This window comes from Sprattus sprattus (assembly GCF_963457725.1).
Source record: "Sprattus sprattus genome assembly, chromosome: 18".
Classification (NCBI taxonomy): domain Eukaryota; kingdom Metazoa; phylum Chordata; class Actinopteri; order Clupeiformes; family Clupeidae; genus Sprattus; species Sprattus sprattus.
Genome location: NC_137916.1, coordinates 26,924,204 through 26,942,805, shown reverse-complemented (window position 1 = coordinate 26,942,805; position 18,602 = coordinate 26,924,204). Strand labels below are relative to the sequence as shown.

Here is an 18,602-nt window from a genome sequence, read left to right as displayed (position 1 = left end):
TAATGCTGACAGTGATACAATCTCCCTACCTAGAATAGATTAGTTTAGTCTGGTATGTGACCACATTTCTTGTGGCAGGATTGAAATCCAAACATTTCTTTTCAATGTGTACAAAACATATTGATGCCTGAATTGCCTTACTAGGAATCAGGGGATAACTCAATAATAAAGAGTGCCAAAATGGTTTTCCCAGCCACGCAAAGTGAAGTTCATGACCTGGCCATACGCATAGGTTTCTTTACATGTGGCCAATCAGACCTCAATTCAGACCGCAACATCATATATTCAAATGTTGTGAGTATTTGATTTCAACCCTTCAACAAAAGAAGTTCAAGCTGTTGTTTTCACAGGAACACAAATTGAGGATAATGACCAGGCGATTATTATAGGCCTACTATATCCGCCTCCGCTGGGGCCTGTTGTGAAAAGAACAATAAATCAAGTGCAAGACATCACATGGCAGACTCACTTGCAGCGCTCCGTTGTGCAGGTCGCTCCTTGTTAGCGAGCGGCACAGGAGTTGGCTTGTAGAGAACATCTCCGGCCCCTGGCTTAGTCTGCAAGGATAAAATCAGCAGCTATGCATTTAATGAGAACATTCCACTTTCTGAGAACTTGGTGAGGGCCATGGCAGAGGATAACCGACTTCAATCAGCCTACTTTATGAAGTACAGGAGGGGGTGCTGGCGGGGTGGGGGGGGGGGGGGGGGGGATGGCGTAGCGGAATGAAATTTGGTGATTGTTTCCATGCATGGCAAGACAAGAATGTTGCCTTTCATCCAGGTCTTCATCTGAAAACGGTCTCCTCTTTTATTTTTTTTTGTGGGTCATTTAAGTACAAGTGGTTTACTGTCTTCTGTAGATAGCATAGACCGTATAGACTACACAGTTTAATCAAATGTTTACTTTGCGGTTTACTTAGGGTTGACAAATGCAGACTGACCAAAATGTGGTAAGTTTGTGTTGGGACATGAAACCGACACTGAGAGGTAACTAGATATAATGACTATCTGTCTGAACAGGAAACATATGTTTTCTATCTTTTGGCTCATATTAACCCTACACTTTATCCTCTACTCAATTCCCCAAAAAAACATTTCTGACAATTGAAAACCAATTGACCAATGAAAATGCGGGACATTTTCTCAATATGTGTAATGCGGGAGAAAGGGTCAAAATACTGTGCAATACAACGGAGAGTGGGACTCCTGGTCACCCTAGTGTGTGTGTGTGTAATTGACAAAACAAACACACACCTGGTCAATCTAAGTATACTATACTCATGAAATGGCACACATACAAAAGACATGACACCAAACACGGACAAGAACAACAGCAACCCCAGCATTTCCACCTGGGCACAGGTGAACGGAGGGACTCACTGGGCTGGTCGAGCTGGTGTGTGTTGTGTGGCCCAGGTATGCAGGTGTGTGTTGCGGGGCCGCAGTGGGGGCCGTGGTGGGGGGACCCATCGAGCCGTACATCTGCTGGTGCAGGTGCATGGCCTGCATAGTCATCTGCTGGGCCTACCGTACACACACACACAGTAAACCAGGGTTGCCGTCAGCAACGGTTATAATTCCGACTATTATAGCAGTCAGTGTATTGATGTGTATGGGCCTTTTGGATCCATACAATCCATACATTTATATAGGGATACTATTGTAGTACTATTTTGATAAGACATCACTTTAATAACATACATTGTATAACCTGGGGGTGATACTCACCAAAATGATTGCTTGTTGGTTGATAATAGCTTGCTGCTGCTGTGACACAACTGAATGGTCTACCCCTTTGAGAAAAAAAGATAACAAATGTATTGCTGTGGACACCTCAAGGAAAAAAGATGACTGGTGTCCATTTGAGACCAAGACCCTCGCCACCATAGCAGACCATCCCCAAGCAAAGATTAAATGATCTGGCACCGCGTCCATACCTGGCACATTAGGTATCGCTGGCACATTATGCATAGCTGGCATAGCGGGTGAAGCTGGCATAGAAGGCATAGCGGGGGCAGCTGGCAGAGAAGGCATAGCAGGGGTGGGCATAGAGTGCACTGCTGGCGTGGGTATGGGTGGCATCATTCCTCCCATGATGGGCAGAACGGGTACCGCTGAGAAAAGCAAGCGCAGCACAATGAGGCGGTATACTGTTTCACATGTCCACTCAATGCCACAGAGCTAGGCAAAGCTGGGCTCACTGGCGTTTGTTCTTTGGCTGAGATATAGAGTTGGTTAGTGCACAGAGGTTCTTGCTGGCAATTTACTTACGGGTATTTAAAATAAAGACAAGGCGTCAGAAAGGACAAACTGCAGGAAAGCTGAATGGATTTCTACGTGCATGTCGAGCAGCCATGTCAGAGGAAATGCTATCTATCTGAGACTGCTGTATTATGTAGGAGGGGTTACTACCTTTGAGAAAGTGCATATATATACTGTTTATATGAACAGTGACAAATGAAAGGTTTTCATATTGCAGAATTAAGTGAAAATCAACTCTAAATTTGGTAGCAAGAATAAGTTAATCATCCCACAAGATCATCAAGTAGTTGCAGAATTTCATTAAACACAAACCAAGACAGAGGTCACCATTCTGTTTAAAAAATAACCCATACCTGAATTGATTCTGTTTTTAACACTCCCATTGATACTAAGGGCCTGATTTACTAACAGGATTGCGCCCATTTCTGGCGTAAAATAGCGGTCGTAAACATAAAACGGTATTTACTAAGGGGCAGCAGCGCATATTAACGCCTGTGGGTGTGAACAGGGGAGGTAACTTGGAGGTGGGTGGTAACGTAGGCGTGAGGCGCAATTTACATGGGTGGAGACAAGGTAAGTGCGCCTAATGATGTCATGCGTGGTATTTACTAAACTGCCTGTGGAGCGCACGTCTCCAATTTGCAGGATAATTCTCCGCCTCATAAAAGCACGTCTTAACCAGGAAGCGCAATTTCATTGAGTCTGAAAACGTTGATATGGCAGCAGTGATAAGAGCAAGGCGAAGAATGAAGACAGAGACAGCGCACAGAAAAAAAAAATTCAACTCGCATAACACATTTTCAGTTAAATGAACCACAAATCATTAGACGGTACAGGTTAACCAGCCACGCAATACTTCAATTACTGAACCAGATCAGAGATGACATCTAACCCTCCAACGGAGATCACATTCCATTCAATCAGTTGGTAAACATTGCAAATATTGGCACCGGATCATTTCAAACAGTTATAGTATCAGCAGTTGATATGTCTCAGCCTTCACAAATATTCACACAGGTACTCGAAGCATTGCTATGGCGCACTGGTCAATACATTTCCCCACTGCCACAGCTGAAATTATAGACATCAAACAGGACTTTTTTTGAAATCGCAAACTTTCCGAATGTAATATGAACCATTGATTGCACCCACGTCCATATATATTGTAGTGAACCCATGTCCCTTGTAGAAATTATTAATCTCGCCATGCACACATCTATATTGTTATAATAGACAGTTTATGCATTAATGCCACCAATAGCATATTCTTTATAATCGTGTTCTTTTAAACATCTTGCTGTAGGTGATGGCGGGCAGAACAACATTATAGCAGCGCACACATTGAATCAGGTTCAGTGATTGAGCGAACGTGAACCAATATATCAATCTCCACTTGCTGTAGCTTCATTTTCTCTTCCTAAATAAATACCACGGAAAATACGGAAAAACACCGTGCGTTAATGTGCGAACGCAGTTTAAGCAGCGGTCGCAATGTTAGTAAATCAGGCCCTATATAGGGCGGAGTAAACACAGATTGCCCAGCGCGATCTGGTTTGATAAATACCAACTAAAATGCGCTAAAACACCGTGCGTTAATTTGCGAACGCAGATTAAGAAGCGCTCGCATATTAGTAAATCAGGCCCTAAGTATTTTCTGCATAATTTATGCGCTTGTAAGTGGAGAGCCACTGGAGAACCGGAGCGGGAGAGGCAGAGGGCAAATGCAGCAGCAGTAAACACATACAGACACACACACACACACACACACACACACACACACACACACACACACACACACACACACACACACACACACACACACGTACATACACACGCACGCACGCGCACACACACACACACACACACACACACACACACACACACACACACACACACACACACACACACACACACACACACAAACACACACACAGTCCCAGGCACAGACACAGACACAGACACAGACACACACACAGACACACACACACACACACACACAGTCCCAGGCACAGACACAGACACAGACACAGACACAGACACACACACACACACACACACACACACACACACACACACACACACACACACACACACACACACACACACACACACACACACACACACACACACACGCACACACGTACATACACACACACACACACACACACACACACACACACAGACACAGACACACACACACACACACACACAAACACACACACACACACACGCACACACGTACATACACACGCACGCACGCACGCACGCGCACACACACACACACACACACACACACACACACACACACACACACACACACACACACACACACACACACACACACACACACACACACACACACACACACACACACACACACACACGCACACACGTACATACACACACACACACACACACACACAGACAGAGTCCAAGGCACAGACACAGACACACACACTAACCTCCGGCTTGTACTCGTGGATGATAGGACCTGCCCGTCGGGGGTTTCTCCCCTTCGCCCTCCTCCACCCCGAGTCCTCCTGCTCCCATCATTCTGCTGGACATGCTGGCGGTCTTCTCCAGGTCCTTAAGCACAGGTGAAGCAGTGGAGAGTGAGCCTGCGCCCAGCATGGACCCCTCTCAGGGCTCTGCAGCGGAGCAACTCTATCTCTCCCCCAGGGAGTACCTTATACCCTCTAAAGAGGCGCAGATCTAGTTTAAAGCCAGCCACAGCTGAATGACCACAAACAGCTCGGTGTTCACTTTCTAAATCTAAGGACAGATTTGTTCCATTCCAACTGAAGATGCCCTTAGCTTTTTTGCTGATTTACATTATTAAAACACTGGAATTTAGCATGTTGTTGTTTAAAAATAAATAAATGTTCTCAATAGCTTTTTAATACTGCCAGGAAAAAAAAGAAACTCTTGTAGTTATTATTTCATTTACGGAGGAGAGAGTACTTTTCCCTTGTGTATTAAATTCAATTAAAACGTATCACTAACACACTATGTGGAGATAGCGTCTCCTTAGCAACCACTGGGGGAAAGGCTGAAGAGAAGCTTGATTCAGCGGGAAATACGGTCAGTGGTGTAGTGGTCCCCGGAGAATCGGGTATACTCTACTCTACTATTTAAGCAGCCCATACAGCACAAGGATAAATGCCCTGTTTTGAGAAGTCGGTGTACTCAATCCTGACTGAAAAATAAGTGGGTATACTCCGTATACCTGCGAATACCCTGGACTACACCACTGAATACGGTAATGTAGTAACCTAATCACCCCCCATTGACTGGGATAGGTGACTGTCACAGAACACTTGATACATTCCGATACACACTCAAACAAACAGGAGTGTTTTATTCCGGCCGTAAAGTAGCTCTGAAACGAATCGCTTACTTTACCGGCTTCTTAGAAAATCAATAACTAAACTAAATCATAATCATTTGTAGCTGTTCATTATCATATCTCAAGTTCTCAAAAGCCATAGTCATTACTCAGTGGAGGGTGACTAGTGTTTCTAGGGGTCACTCGCTCCCGTCCTGAGGCAGGGTTCACTGCACTAACATGGTGTAACTGTGGATATTATGGACGACGTGACCCAGGCCCAGTTGTGTAGTCGAGGGTACACGCAGGTATACGGAGTATGCCCACTTATTTTTCAGTCAGCATTGCATATACTCACTTCTCAAAACAGGGCGTTTATCCTGTACTGTATGGGCTGCTTAAAAAAAGTGAAGAGTATACCCACTTCTCCAGGGACCACTACACCACTGCCCAGGCCTACACAAAGACAACGTCTGTATGGAGTTGTGGTGGTTAAAATATCAAAACTATCAAACACAGAACTGGGTGGTGTGCTCAGTTTAACAGGCCTCTAGGGCAGGTAGAGAATAAACCGATAGGGGAGAGGAGAGCGAGAGACGAGCCTGCTTTTGCCTTTTTCACTCGGGCAGGGGGACTGCCGATGGAAGCTAGCATTTTGGCTATAATTGGGTGCATTTACATTTCAATGTTTATTAATGTACACTGTCCCTCTTAATCAAATAAACAAACTGAAACTGTAAGTGAAACTGAAACTTACCCCACTTCCATCAGAAAGCACCGGATCAAACAGACTGTCCAGGTAACGGTCCATTCCTCTCTGGGTGGGAGGCTCACTGAACGTGTCCGACTCTACTATAAAAACAGCAAAGGCATTCAGCCAGTCTGTGAAAATGTACATTAAGGGTGTGTGTGTGTGTGTGTGTGTGTGTGTGTGTGTGTGTGTGTGAGAGTGTATGTGTGTTTATAGACTGGCATTGAGACTGGCTAACACATAATGGCAGCTGATTTTATGAAACAATTGGCCATGATTCAAACCACTTCCCCGCTGGGTGAAGGCCATTTTAATTCTACAGTGAGCAGCTCTCTAGGAACACTGACCGTGACTGTAGTATCCGTCTGAGTCTGTGTGTGTGTGTGTGTGTGTGTGTGTGTGTGTGTGTGTGTGTGTGTGTGTGTGCTCTCTAGGAACACTGACCGTGACTGTAGTATCCGTCTGAGTCTGTGTGTGTGTGTGTGTGTGTGTGTGTGCTCTCTAGGAACACTGACCGTGACTGCAGTATCCGTCTGAGTCTGTGTGTGTGTGTGTGTGTGTGCCCTCTAGGAACACTGACCGTGACTGTAGTATCCGTCTGAGTCTGTGTGTGTGTGTGTGTGTGTGTGCTCTCTAGGAACACTGACCGTGACTGTAGTATCCGTCTGAGTCTGTGTGTGTGTGTGTGTGTGTGCTCTCTAGGAACACTGACCGTGACTGTAGTATCCGTCTGAGTCTGTGTGTGTGTGTGTGTGTGTGCTCTCTAGGAACACTGACCGTGACTGTAGTATCCGTCTGAGTCTGTGTGTGTGTGTGTGTGTGTGTGTGTGTGTGTGTGTGTGTGTGTGTGTGTGTGTGTGTGTGCTCTCTAGGAACACTGACCGTGACTGTAGTATCCGTCTGAGTCTGTGTGTGTGTGTGTGTGTGTGTGTGTGTGTGTGTGTGCTCTCTAGGAACACTGACCGTGACTGTAGTATCCGTCTGAGTCCGGGAGGCTGGGCATTGCATAGTGAGTCATGGCAAGAGTAGTCTCCTCGTCTGAGTCAAACCCGCCTCCAAACAGGGCACTGTAAGGATGAACACACACATACACACACACACACACACACACACACACACACACACACACACACACACACACACACACACACACACACACACACACACACACACACACACAGACACACACACAGACACACACACACACACAGACACACACACACACATACACAGACACACACACAGACACACACACACACACACACACACACACACACACACAGACACACACACACACTGTAAGGATGAACAGACACGGCTATAGAGAGGGCCATTGGATTGCCAAGATGCTGCTTCAATGTCACACCACAGTATACGCAAATCATTGCATTTCATATACTTGATTTATATGTACATTTCGTCAATTTCTGTTCACTCTGTTCAAAACAAATATTTCATGTGTACATCTATGTGAAGATTAATCCGTTAAGACCGCTGGCTGTTTTTAAAATGTGTAAATGAGAAAAGCGAGAAGCACACAAACAGCAAACGTTCCTCATTAAAGACAGATAAGGGTGGAGGGGGCTCAGACACACAGTGGACTAAGCCCAGAAATGGACGAGCTTGTGCTTGTGCATGTGCTTGGTTTTGTGCATGTGCATGTGCATGTGCATGTGCATGTGCATGTGCATGTGCATGTGCATGTGCATGTGCATGTGCATGTGCATGTGCATGTGCATGTGCTCGTGCAAGTGCTTGTGCAAGTGCTCGTGCGTGTGCTAGTGCTCGTGCTAGTGCTCGTGCTTGTGCTCGTGCTTGTGCTCGTGCTCGTGCATGTGATCGTGCTTGTGCATGAGCTTATGCGTGTGCTTGTGCTGCAGACACTGACAGGCTGGCGTTGGGCCGGGTCCGGGCGGGGCTGTCGGCGGAGATGATGAAATAGGACTTCTGCTTGGGGAAGTCCCTGATCAGCTCCAGGTCTGCAATCAGGTCCATCACGTAATCGTGACCGGCCAGCTCAGCCCACTGACCATGTTCCTTCGTGAAGACAGAACTGCCCCTCCAACCCTCCAGAATACCCCTACGAGAGGAGGGGGGTAATAACGAGACAGCGTTTAGTTTCATTGAGTTTTGAGTTTTGAGGGTACAGACCCAGGCATATTTTGTGGAAAGATTCTGCATAACATGCAACTGACCATATCATAACAATGAATATTATGGATTTCCCAGGAACAGATATGAAGAAGGCAAAGCTTTTGTGGAGTGGTTAGGATGAACCTTCACTTCCTATTTCTAACTTCCATTCATTCTCAAGTGCAATCATGTGGTCAGTCTAATGTACACGATTCAGTAAGACTTCAGTATCTAAATTATCTAAATTATCTAAATTATGTAACTATCATTTCACAAACATCCTCGGTTCACATTACAGAGGAAAAGTAAGCCTCATAATTGTTTTTTACAGCAGCAGTTGTAGAATTGTTAAAAAATATTCAGTGCTTACAATAAAGTGCCAGATGTAATGCTGGTGGAATAAACTGATTAAAGTCTCAGTGGTTTATAAACTTTAGGCCACTTTAGATAACAGCAGGTCACTAAAGATCTTGATGAAATCTCATGAATATCCTCTATGAACTATAAAACAGAGGCCCTAGATGTAGGACTCATACATCAAGTGCTTGGGATTGTGAGGCTGGTTTGAAGATACTCTCTCAGCTCTAAGCTATAAGGACATAAAGTAAAGGAATTTTGGGGGAATAACCTTGGTGTCTTAATTGATTGCTATCTCAGTTTTAACAATTAAGTGAAAGCAATAACTAAATCAGCTTTTTACTATCTCACTAACATAGTCAAACTTAGAGGCCTTAGAAACTCATTCATGCCTTTATCTCCAGGAGGGTTACTACTGCAATGGTCTATTCACAGGCCTTCCTCAAAAGACCATCAAGCAGCTTCAGCTTGTAGAAAATGCAGCTGCTAGGGCTATAACGAAAATCAAAAGAATTGACCACATTACTCCAATACTTAAGTCCTTCCACCACGGGCTTCCAGTTAGAATTGACTTTGTTGCTTGTTTATAAGTCACTAAATGGGACAGGAACAAATTACCTCTCAGATATGTTACATCACTACACACCTGCCAGACCACCCAGATCACTGGAAAGAGATCTGTCGGTAATACCTACATTTTGTTAACTGAACAAATGCACTCTAATTTTCATTTATTTACCGTATCATTTTTTTTAATATACTTTTTGTAATCTTTTATTTTTCTATGTTCTTTAATCTGCTCATTTGTAAAGCCCTTTGAACTACCAATGTGTATGAATTGTCCTAAATAAACTTGCCTTGCCTAAGTTTCTGAGCCTCAGTACACATTCCAACACTCGGCAACAAAAGTAATATTTTTCATACTCATATTTTTCATAGTTTCCTAAAAAAATCACAAAAGCTTCACATGAACTTCACATAATCTGTCATTAGCTTCACATAATCTGTCATCTGTAATTGTACATAATCTTCACATAATCTGTCATTAGCATGTGCAGAGAAGAACCCATTGATTACGTAAGGGATAATGTATAGAACGCAGGTCATTGTCGGGAAAATAAGCCCCGACAGGGCGAACAGCACCCCGACGCGAAAGCGGAGGGGTGTTGGTTCACCCTGAAGGGGCTTATTTTCCCGACAATGACCGGCGTTCTATACATTATCCCGCTTATTATACGGTTACAACTAAAACAAACAAATTACTTAACACCGTGTGTCTTTTTACAATGCATTTGTTACTATACGTAGTGTTTAAAAGGAGAGAAATAGTTCGCCAAAGACGTTGAACTTCAAAGACAGTTGAACATTCTTTAGAACACAGCTGCTCAACCGTCCGCTGAAACTCCATTGATAAGTTATCGTACTACTTGCGGAGTGCTACGAAAGACGTGAATTAGAGGCAAAAAGGCCACTTTCCTTGACAGCGGTCATTAAGTCCATAGCAACGGTCAGTTATCGGAAAATAGTTGACCGCAGAACGTTGGGAAGCCCCATTCAAGTGAATGGAGCATTCTACAGCATTAAGAAGAGCCGTGTAATAAATAAATCTATGCCAGACAGTATGCCTTCCAAGAGACAGTACGAACCTGTGCTGAAGGATGTCCCCTGCCAGGTCCTCTCCACTTGTCCAAGAATGGACAGGACACAGGTAGGATGTCCCTGAGAGGCAAGAGAGATTTTGACAAGTGTGGTGAGGGAGATGGTGTGATGTGGAAAGAAAACTCTAAGTGCACCAAGTGGTTTACCCACTCAGATCATGTGTCTGGCAGCTCTGCATCAGCTACACTCATCTCTCAAGGGCCCTTCGGTTTGAGATGCTGCCAAAGAGCTCCGAGGGAAACTAGAGCAGTGGCTCATCAGGTGTTTGTGTGTGTGTGTGTGTGTGTGTGTGTATATGTGTGTGTGTGTGTGTGTGTGTGTGTCTCTGTGTGTGTGTGTGTGTGTGTGTGTGTGTGTGTGTGTGTGTGTGTGTGTGTGTGTGTGTGTGTGTGTGTGTGTGTGTGTGTGAGTGTGTGTGTGTGTGTGTGTGTGTGTGTGTGTGTGTGTGTGTGTGTGTGTATATGTGTATGTGTGTGTGTGTGTGTGTGTGTGTGTGTGTGTGTGTGTGTGTGTGTGTGTGTGTGTGTGTGTGTTTGAAAGAAATCGATTCTGTTTGTGTTATATAAGCACAATTTGCTCCCTTCGCTTCAAAGTAATAGTCCTGCAGTATGTGGGACAAACTGGACAGTTATAGTCAACGGTTTGCTGAACAAAGCTTTACTTTTGGGACCTTAATTCTTATGGAACACTGCATTCCGCAATACCCCAAAATCAATAACTGCTCCCATGGAAGACATTGGACGGCCAGTAAAGCAGAGGCTTGTAAAAGATAAATATTCATCCATGAAATTATTTTGAGGCCTTCTTGGACACACAATGTCAGTAAAGCTCACCATCAAAGCAGTGCACCTGCAACACCATGTTGGCTTTTTTTCTATTGGCCGTCCACTCCAACAGGGACAGAGGATAGGTCCGTGCAGTCTCTGGACCGTACATAGACTTCTGCATGGCTTGTATGAGCCTATGCTGGCAAATAGCGTTATAGCCCTCCATTGCATAGTCTGAGACGAACCTGAGAAAGAGAAATAAGAAAGCAAGGAATAGCCTAGTTATACTCACTGCAGGCGCATAAATAGAATAGGTGTGTGTGTGTGTGTGTGTGTGTGTGTGTCACTGCAGGCACATTAATGTTAATGTGCGCATTCAGAAATGTCCTAAATAAATCACATTCCCTGGTTAGAATGATTTGAAACGCTGCGATACATTTGTGATTCATAAAGACGAGCGCGTATTAAAGGGATTGCTGGGCAGACAGTTCCAGAAAAAGGATTGCAGCGTTTGTAGTTGACTGAGCTCGGGCGTAAAAAGAATTAGGAAACAGCCAAGTGAATGAAGTTGTTTTCTATTTAAGAAGAGAGCCTGTTCTTTAAAACATGAAGGGTAGGCCTCATTAGCTCAAGCAGAATGAATCTGAAACAGCAGGGACGTGCACAGGAGTGTGCTAAGGTTGCTTGGGCAACTCCCCGTTTGCCCTTCTCGACTGAAGTTGCCCCTCCGAAGGAAATATATATATATATATACATTTGCAATCAGATGACGGGGTGTGGCAGCGGCGGTTAGTGAGAGTTTAAAATGATATTGTGAAAATTTGCGATCAGATGATGAAAAAAATATGTGTTGCCCCTTTTTTTCCAGGGCAGAGCAACTGCCCATCAAAATTCCTGTGCACGTCCCTGTGAAACAGTTCTGTAAATGGAGTAGTTCAGAGCCACCACTCACTTGAGGAGATACTTCTCCACTTTCACGGAGGGGGCGAACGCACTCAGACAGGCGAGCAGCAGCAGCCAGCCTCTCTCTGCGTTGTCCGGATTAGTGTTCCTCCACACCTGGTTGGCAATTTGACACAAGATTTCATCCCGCAGGCTGGGATGCGTCAGCCCTTTCTGAATGATGTAGTTCCCGAAGAGGTTCTCCTGGGCGCCGTTCAGATGCGGGTCACCCATGAACCGTAAAACCTTTTTAGGAGGAAAAGTGTGAGAGAGAGAGTTGAAATTACATACAACTGTACTACGTACATCGACCTAATGCTGGCTATTTTGACTGTTTTGGTTACTCACCATGATAAAAAGGTTAGGGCACTGACATATTCATTGACGTTATTATTTAGATAATTTGAGATAAACTCAGCATTTGGGTGCGAGTTACGGGCTTTTGCAGGTAATTCACTGTATCGTGCTGTTTGTACGAACTGTGTCAAGAAATGTACTCACTGTTTTAAAAATGTTAGGGAGGATTTGAGAAACGTACCAAAGCGAATGTAACAAAACTGTAAACGACAATACATTACACATACATCATCATGTATGACAGTGTTTTCTTACCATGATGAAGATACTAAGAGCCTCGTGCTTCAGGTCCTCATCCACATGCGTCAGTGGCATGTCCAAAAGTGTTGTCAACATTCCAAACTTGGGTGCCTGCAAAGTTTCATTAGTTTGACTGATTACATGCATCAGGGGGGGAGATAAACTTCACATGAACCCCTATTTTTCAACGATGGTGTTAATATGTGCTTCAGGGTTGAAATCTGAATAATAAAGTTGTGTTATCAAAAGCAAGTCACGTTCTAGTTATGAATCTTGCAGTAGTTTTCCAGACAGAGGTGAGCTAAGGACAAAAAGACAGTACATTTTTTTTTAACTCTACTCTGACTCATCACTGTCCACTATAGCCAAACTCATCTTGAAATACAGCTGAATGTATTTAGTCATGGAGTAATTGCTGATGTTGAGACATCACTGTCCACTGTAGCCAAACTCACCTTGAAATAAAGCTGTATGCATTTAGTCATGGAGTAATTGTTGATGTCGAGGGGCAGAGTGAGCTGGGGCTCCACCTGAACTGTTGGGGCTTGGACCAGAGCAAGGCAGTCCGAGTGCAGCTCCCTTCCTCCTGAACAACAAACAAACATGTTATGAACATGTTATGAACACGTTATGAACATATTATGAACATATTATGAACACTTTATGAACATGTTATGAACATGTTATGAACATATTATGAACACGTTATGAACATCTTATGAACATATTATGAACACTTTATGAACACGTTATGAACATGTTATGAACATATTATGAACACGTTATGAACATGTTATGAACATATTATGAACAAGTTATGAACACGATATGAACATATTATGAACATGTTATGAACATATTATGAACATGTTATGAACATAATATGAACACATTATAAACACAATATGAACATGTTTTGAACACGTTATGAACATGTTATGAGGTCCTTCTGGCAATATCTGACACTTGCATCAAACAAGCATGATGAGGTTATTTCAGATGCAGATTTAGGAGGAGATAAAAGCCTGTCATTCTAAAGTTTTGAAAAAACAAAACAACTGAGTTTACGACACTGATATTTTCAAGGATTCTATTAATAAGAAATTGATACGTTCTCTTAGTTTCATATTGGGATTCTATTCATAAGGACCTGCAGCTGAATTGAGGAGCCCTCCCAGTTCAGCTGGAATGGGTAGATGTGTGACATTGACAACCTCTCGCCTCGATAGTTCCTACACACATTGAACAAGAGATATCAGTGTAAACAGTAAGCAGCAACATGACAGCTGAAAAGTAAGACAGAAACTAAGACAGTTATTTCATTTTTACCTTCTCCCTTCTGATCCTTTCTTCCTCCTCCTCCCGTTTAGCCGTCAGTTTGAGCTAAATGTAGACAGTCAGAACAAAGATATTCATCAAATGTTTATAATTAACTGAGCTAAATGTAGACAGTCAGAACAAAGATATTTATGAAGTGTTTATAACAAACTGTAGTTTTTTTTAATAAAAAAAGAACTTTCTTAATAAAATAAGTAAAATGGCTGTACCTTGATGAACCTCTTACGATTGACATACATATGGATAATTGACCGAAACTTGATCAGGCTAATCCTCATCTTCACATATTGTTTTCTACATACAAAAAAAAAGCAAAGATAAATAGTAGGAATATCATTATTGATCACTGCACAGGATGTGGTAAAGCCTCCTTGGAACCAAGTAAAAAAATTGTCATCCAATTTCTCTTTTTGTGATTTCCTAACTAGTTCCTAACTACTACAGAGGACACAAGTCTATGGGTTGGTTCTCAGGCGTTTACAATAAAGCCACCCATAGCCTACCAGGAATGACAACAAAAACACTCTTATGGCGTTGGTCAGAATCAAACTGAAAACTCACATATACTTTGCAATGGCCCTGCACGATCCTGCTATGAAACCTTAACGAGAGTGGAAGGCAGGTAGATGTACCACTCCTCAACTAACCTCGCAAGCATTCCCCTGCAGTGGGCCTGCAGCTTGATGATCTTCCAGCGGAAAGCCTTGAAGCGTTTGCGCACAAAGTACATGCGTGTGTAGCGCTGCAGCGTGAGAGCGGCGACATGCCGCACCCGATCCCGCTTGCTCTCCAGGAGCTGGTACACCTCCTCTTTCAGGAAAAGCTTCCAGTTACACGTGGGATTAAACGAAGAACACGGGGAACAAACATAAGCATTTGCACACACACTCACAGACGATGTAAACAGACCTGTGAGGCCTTGTAGAGACCCTGTATTGAAACAAGGAACCTTTTCCGCAAGATTTCTGAACCAATTCAGGGTTTTGAACCAGTTTATAGAATTCTGTGGAAAGGCCATTTATGAAAATAATAATAATAATAATAAAAATACATTTTATTTATAGGGCGCCTTTCAAGAAACCCAAGGTTGCCTAACAACAGTGAATAATACAGTGAATAATACAGTTAAAAAAATATTTTTTAAATGCACAAAGCAGAGCAGCAGCAGAGCAACAACTTCAGTTTGACAGGATCTTTACAGGTTATAGGCCTGCCTAACTAATGATTAACAACATCTTTCTGAGAAACAGATGTGAGTGCAAGAGAGATGCCTGACAGGCTTGGCACAGTCTGACAGTCTGCTGTGGTGCCAAATTCTAAAGAGCAACAAAACTGACATCAATACTTATGCAGATGTTACACAGATATATCTGTGGCTCTCACCAGATGCCTGCAGCCCAATAGACCCACTGGGTCAATGTTAAGAGCAAATCAATTACTGGCTAAGCCACAATTTTCTACAATTAATTAAGGACAAATCAGAGATTAGTGTGTCTGTCAAGAAAGAGAAGAGCATTTGGTTTGATTCTTGGGCTCTAAAAACCGAATGAAAATGTGGAATCTAATAGACCCAGATATTACCTCATCAACAAAACAGCCTCCTATGGTCTTAAAAATATAGCCAGAATCAGAGGTTTGGTGAAAAGTGAATCCATGCTTTTATCTCCAATAGGATGGATTACTCTAATGGTCTCTTATCTGGACTTCCTAAAAAAGGCAATTGATCAGCTGCAGCTCATCCTGCTGCCAGAGTCTTATCCAGGACCAAGAGAACAGAGCACATTACTCCAGTTCTAAAGTCTTACAGAGTATATTTTAAAGTGCTGCTATTAGTCTATCACTGAATGGTTTAGGCCCCGAATACATATCTGATATAAAGAATAAAAACTGAGTAGGGCTTGTAGAACCTGATAATGTAATAATTTCCTGATAACGTAATAACCCTGATAATGTAATAAAAAAATCCCTCATAAGTACCTAAAAGATGTAATAAAACCTGATAATGTAATAATATCCCAATAATGTAATAAAGTGCATTTCCCAATAATGTAACAATCGCCATACCAATAATGTAATAAAATGTTACATTAATGGGAAGTTATTACATTATCAGGTTAGCCTCAATTTTGCAGAACCTGATAATGTAACAAATTCCTGATATTGTAAAAACTTTGGTCAGTGCTGAAATGTTGGGACACCAGTTATTCAGACCAAGTAGTGATGCTGTGTAGACAACCACCTACTATTGTTTTGCTCATATTTTGATCCCAATGGTATAGGCCTTTAGCCTCGCAAGCCAAACCTGTACAGCAAGAAGCTGTACAAGGGTCTGGCACAACACGATTTTCAGTGTGGGCGGGATTAACGGTTGTCTGTTAAGTTGCCTCTGCACGCAATACCACACAATAGGAATGGCGCTACAACCAATCCGAGCGACTGACGAATGACAAAAGACGATTTGATTGGCCTGGTACAGTGTCATTTTTAAGGGACATTGCCACACAAAATCAAAAGAGAATTTGATATAAATCAAATAGCGAAATGTCAGCTATTGATGATCAATGAGGACTTAGAAACTCAATGTTCTATGTGCCCATTAGCTGCCGGTCTATAACATACCAAAATGTTCTCATTATTTCTCTATTAGTTGATTACCACTGAATATCCCTTTCACCATTGTAAAAATTGTGCATTCGCAATCATATAAAATATATACTGTATCTGCTAATAGTGAAGAAGCAGGTCTCTGGACAGCTTCACTGTTTGGACCTCTGAAACTGGAGACCTGATGCTACAGCACCAACCAAAGTTATTACAATATCAGGTAATTATTACATTATCAGGTTTTGCAAAATTGAGGCTAACCTGCACTTTATTACATTATCGGGGTATTATTACATTATCAGGTTTTATTACATCTTTTAGGGACTTATGAGGGATTTTTTATTACATTATCAGGGTTATTACGTTATCAGGAAATTATTACATTATCAGGTTCTACAGGGCTCATAGATCTATGGACTCAGGTCAGCTAGTAGAGCCCAGAGTCAAAAACTAAACATGGTGAAGCAGCATTTAGCTGCCAGAAAATCTTAGACATGCCTAGCATGTAGCAATTCTCTTGGCTCTATTTTCGTGATAAGCTCTAGTTTTTGTGCCTTTCTTTGAAAATGCTTCTATCAGGCTCCATTGCGGATTCTATTCTGGCTTTTGCTCAGATACAGATAAACATGCAGTCGGGCTACTTCCACTATGTTTTAACTATTTTTTATGTACTCTGTATTTTCCCGTAACTAATCTTTTATTGTTTTTCACTCCTTAGTATTATGCCTTTTGCTTTTACTTACGTTAAGCACATTGAGTTGTGCATGAAATATGCTATATAAATAAACGTGCCTTGCCTATTCGCCTTATTCACACGCGCCGCCATTTTGAAACGAAAACGAGGCTTGGTTGTGTAACCCAACCGGAAGTCATTCTCTACTGCACAGAAGTCAAGGGGGCATTCCTTGCCCATGTTGCCATTGTGCTTGCACTGAGGGGGTTCAGGCTCTGGGCTCTGTAAAGCGCCTAGAGGCAATTGTATTGTTATGGCGCTATTATATAAATAAAATTGAATTGAATTTAGTTGAATCTCTCACCTTAGTGACTCCTACTTGGAAGGCCCCTGGTCTCACAGGACACAGCTTCACGAGCATGATGACACAGTTGTCACCATTTGCAGGGGGAGGCTGCTTCATACCCAGAAGGGATTTATACCTGTAAGTGCAGTATCCTCACTTAAGATGTGTTTACTGGAAATTAGTATTCCGACAATTGTGGTGCCAACAGTAAAAATAAATAAAAATGTGTTCAAGCATTAAGGTTTGTCTGGTTTCATAACCATATTTGTGTGCGTCAGTCTGAGCTGGATGAGCCCTCTTATCCCGCACCTGAAAAGGAAGACATCGAAAGGCACTCTGATCGGGTATCCCTCCTTCCGGATGCGGATGGTCTCTAGGATCCCGGAGTAGCGCAGCTGTGTGCTCACCAGCTCCACGTCAAACACACCGGGCTCCTGTAGAGGAGTGCACACACACACACACACACACACACACACACACACACACACACACACACACACACACACACACACACACACACACACACACACACACACACACACACACACACACACACACACACACACAAACACATTTACACATCACCGCATTGGAAAGACCAAAAGGTTCTCACTTGTACCTTGATATACATTTATTTACAATTTAGCAGCCCATAGCAGGGCTTCATTTTATCGGTTTATGTAACCCATGACCATAATGTTGTTACCATCTTGCTCAGCTATACAAACATATCACACATAGTCCTCCCCCTCCCCCCTTCCCACCTTCCTATCTCCACCCGGCCGACCTCAAGCAGATGGGTCCCCCCTTATGTGCCGTGGTTCTGTTTAAGGTTTCTTCCTGCCT

General features: G+C 42.9%; 1 protein-coding gene across 1 annotated transcript in view; it reads right to left on the bottom strand.

Moving 5' to 3' along the window:
• Window positions 1-18,602, bottom strand: part of myo15aa (myosin XVAa) — a gene marked incomplete at both ends in the record, with an annotated part of 46,843 nt that overhangs the window by 16,493 nt on the left and 11,748 nt on the right. Inside the window, 18 exons of the mRNA XM_080856273.1 lie at window positions 470-557; window positions 1,383-1,526; window positions 1,929-2,116; window positions 4,727-4,850; window positions 6,347-6,441; window positions 7,304-7,407; window positions 8,229-8,420; window positions 10,477-10,549; window positions 11,323-11,501; window positions 12,209-12,444; window positions 12,811-12,906; window positions 13,251-13,381; window positions 13,946-14,027; window positions 14,125-14,178; window positions 14,343-14,427; window positions 14,781-14,956; window positions 17,775-17,892; window positions 18,066-18,190. Of these exons, the coding sequence (XP_080712399.1) occupies window positions 470-557; window positions 1,383-1,526; window positions 1,929-2,116; window positions 4,727-4,850; window positions 6,347-6,441; window positions 7,304-7,407; window positions 8,229-8,420; window positions 10,477-10,549; window positions 11,323-11,501; window positions 12,209-12,444; window positions 12,811-12,906; window positions 13,251-13,381; window positions 13,946-14,027; window positions 14,125-14,178; window positions 14,343-14,427; window positions 14,781-14,956; window positions 17,775-17,892; window positions 18,066-18,190 (2,290 nt within the window). The remainder of the gene's footprint in view (window positions 1-469; window positions 558-1,382; window positions 1,527-1,928; window positions 2,117-4,726; window positions 4,851-6,346; window positions 6,442-7,303; window positions 7,408-8,228; window positions 8,421-10,476; window positions 10,550-11,322; window positions 11,502-12,208; window positions 12,445-12,810; window positions 12,907-13,250; window positions 13,382-13,945; window positions 14,028-14,124; window positions 14,179-14,342; window positions 14,428-14,780; window positions 14,957-17,774; window positions 17,893-18,065; window positions 18,191-18,602) is intronic.